The following is a 3,004-nucleotide window of genomic DNA, read 5'->3' on the forward strand; positions in this document are numbered from 1 at the left end:
TATATATATATATATATATATATATAATTTAAAAACATACTATCACACAATTTTTATTCAATTACATATCTAATAATTAACTTTTTATATTTATATATGAAACACACTTCAAAAGTAAACTTAAAATAACTTTTTAGAAGTTATATAATTTTGTTATGTGTACATTTATGGCACCAAAACATTACAAGTGGAACAAATTAAAGTTTATGTATTAGGCAAATAAGCATATAACCATGTAAATTTTCCAAAATTACAAAACTGACCGGCATTAAAATAAGCAGGCAACGTGATTTCCTTGGGACTCTTCCTCTCACCAGCTCCAACATTGGTGAAAATATGGAGGAAGAAGTCAGTGGAGCAGTTCTCTCCCATCCCATATCAGATGATGCTGATCAACTGCATGCTGTGGGTCTTCTACGGGCTGCCCATAGTCCATCCCAACACCATTCTCGTCTCCACCATCAATGGCGCAGGAGTCATAATCGTTAGCTGCTACCTCTCACTTTTCTTCTTCTTTTCGCCAAAGGAGACTAGGGTTAGATCTGTTAATATTTATATTCTGAGTTTAATTAGGGTTTGTGGAGCAGTGCGTAGAATAAGGGTTTCAGGTTTTGTTTTGGATGACAGATGAAGGTGATGAAGGTGTTGGCGGGGGAGTTGGTGTTCATGGCGGTGGTGGTGACTTTAGCGCTCACGGCCGCACACACGCATGACTTGAGGTCTCTCATTGTTGGCGTTCTCTCTATCATCATTTGTATATGCATGTATGCCTCACCCCTATCTATCATGGTATGATATATCATCTTCTTCTTCTTCTCTCTCTTATATATATATATATATATACTACTTGGCAGTCGGTAGTCGGCTATCCGAATGTGCGGACATCCAAAACATAATATATATATATATATATATATATATATTTATAAGTTTATATGTAGACACAATCATGTGAAACAAATTTTTAAATGCTTCAAATATAATATAGAAAAATATGCATGCATACCACACAATATCTAGAGAAGATATTAAGTTCGGAGTCCGAACGTACAGTTAAATCTAGAATCCAATTAAAATTTGACTTTTGTTAAATATATAAATCATTATTTTATTGTCTAAAAGGCGGAGAAGCTCGATCTGTATTATTAATTATCATGTATAATATGATTGTATTGAATGCTTTTTTAGTGCAATTATGTTGTACACTATGGCTTCACATCGAATTATTTATTTGAATGTCTCCTACTTAGTACAATATGGTTGTACTGAAGAAAAATATTGAATATAACCATGTTGTACATCATGACAAAGTCTGAAAAGCTCGACCCTTATTGATTAATGTGTACAACATGGTTGTACTTAAAGTTTTTTTGGGTGCAATCATGTCGTACACTGTGACTTTTAAATTGAATATTATTTATTTGGATGTTTTTTATTTAGTACAAAGTAATTGTACTAAAGAAAAACCACCATGATCGGGTTGGGCTTAAAATTTCTCAGCTTTTATAATAAAATAATATTTTATCAATTTGACACGTGTCAAATTTTAATTGGAATCAGGATGTCCAATATCTAACACCAAAATTTGATTTACACATTTATAACACTTATGCATTAAAAGTTGTAAATCACTTAAAAAAAGTCAATAATAATGTTGTTTTTGATGTAGTGCCAATTATTTAAGTGGCATGAATTCAAATAATGAAAGTTTAGGTTATTAGATATGTAATTATATAAGAATTACATGTGTTCTTCTCAAATTTACACGTGTTGGAGTTGAATTGATAGTAGAAGCTGGTGATGAAGACAAAGAGCGTGAAATACATGCCTTTCTGGCTTTCCTTGGCTGGCTTTCTTAATGGCATATGCTGGAGTTTATATGCACTCATCAAACTCGATGTATTTATACTGGTAATCTCACCCCCATTCTCCCCTTATATTTCTCACTATGATTGATTGTTAAATACTTGTTTGGGATGTCATTAATTAGTGATCATTCAGTGCAGATACCAAACGGGTTGGGAGCAATCTTGGGGCTCCTCCAGCTTCTGCTGTACGCATTTTATTATAAAAGTACTCCTGTGGATGAGCATGAAGACAAGGAGAAGAAGGTGGCAGAGACAGCATAATAATTCCATAACTCCTTTCATGTTTCTTTAGGATGTTGAGAGTTTAACTAAACATCTAATAAAAGTTTGAATTTTGTTTCATTATTTATTATTCATTTGCTGCATCGTTTTGCCACTATATGCATATGGAGCTAAGAGATCTGCAGCTGACATCTTTTAGTATTCTTTGATAAGCAATCAATTGCTCAACAAAAATTCTAAGAGATGGGCAAGTTATGAATAACTCTCTTGCAAAAAAAGTAAACTGTTTGTGGGCATATCATTTAAGAGAAACATAAAATTCCTAGTAGTTTAGCGTCACAAAAGCATGTTATATGTGCATAATGTTTCTGCAATGATTGGCATGTAATATCCTAAGGAAAAATTGGAAGCTATTTTAAGGTTTTCATACTATATATCTTCATTCTCATTCTTCATGCTCCTCCATTTGATCACATTTATAGTAGATTGCAAATATTATAAGTTGTAGAAACATAAAAAAAAAACTAGAAATGAGGTCACCATAAGCTTATGATCAAAAAACAATTTGAACGTGGAAAAAGTATGTTTATTTAATTCAAGACTATAACTATTTTAAAGAAAACTGAAGTCAAGATTGGTCAGGGCATTCAGCTATAGTTAAATTTTAGCCACAAGTAATAGTTGATATTCAGGATAAAAAACAATTCATATATTCAAGAAAAAGAAGAGTGAAAGTGCCTTTGATTAAAAAAAAAAATGCATTAATAGAGAGACAACAAATCTCCTTGTAGGTTTCATCAATCTCTCGAACAAGATGCCTCCCTTGTCAACATCTAACTCAAGACGGTCGTTAACAGCTATGCCAAATTGTCAGTATCATCTGTTAGGTTATGTGGAGCCCGGTCCACTAAATA

General features: G+C 32.6%; 1 protein-coding gene across 1 annotated transcript in view; it reads left to right on the forward strand.

The window, feature by feature from the left end:
• The window catches only part of LOC110019021 (bidirectional sugar transporter SWEET6b-like), an 8,266-nt gene extending 6,137 nt beyond the window's left edge, over positions 1-2,129 (forward strand). Inside the window, exons 2-5 of the mRNA XM_020716539.1 lie at positions 282-535; positions 628-789; positions 1,792-1,911; positions 2,007-2,129. Of these exons, the coding sequence (XP_020572198.1) occupies positions 282-535; positions 628-789; positions 1,792-1,911; positions 2,007-2,129 (659 nt within the window). The remainder of the gene's footprint in view (positions 1-281; positions 536-627; positions 790-1,791; positions 1,912-2,006) is intronic.
• The last annotated feature ends 875 nt before the right edge of the window (positions 2,130-3,004 follow it).

The sequence above is a fragment of the Phalaenopsis equestris genome, unplaced genomic scaffold (assembly GCF_001263595.1).
Source record: "Phalaenopsis equestris unplaced genomic scaffold, ASM126359v1 Scaffold000002, whole genome shotgun sequence".
Classification (NCBI taxonomy): domain Eukaryota; kingdom Viridiplantae; phylum Streptophyta; class Magnoliopsida; order Asparagales; family Orchidaceae; genus Phalaenopsis; species Phalaenopsis equestris.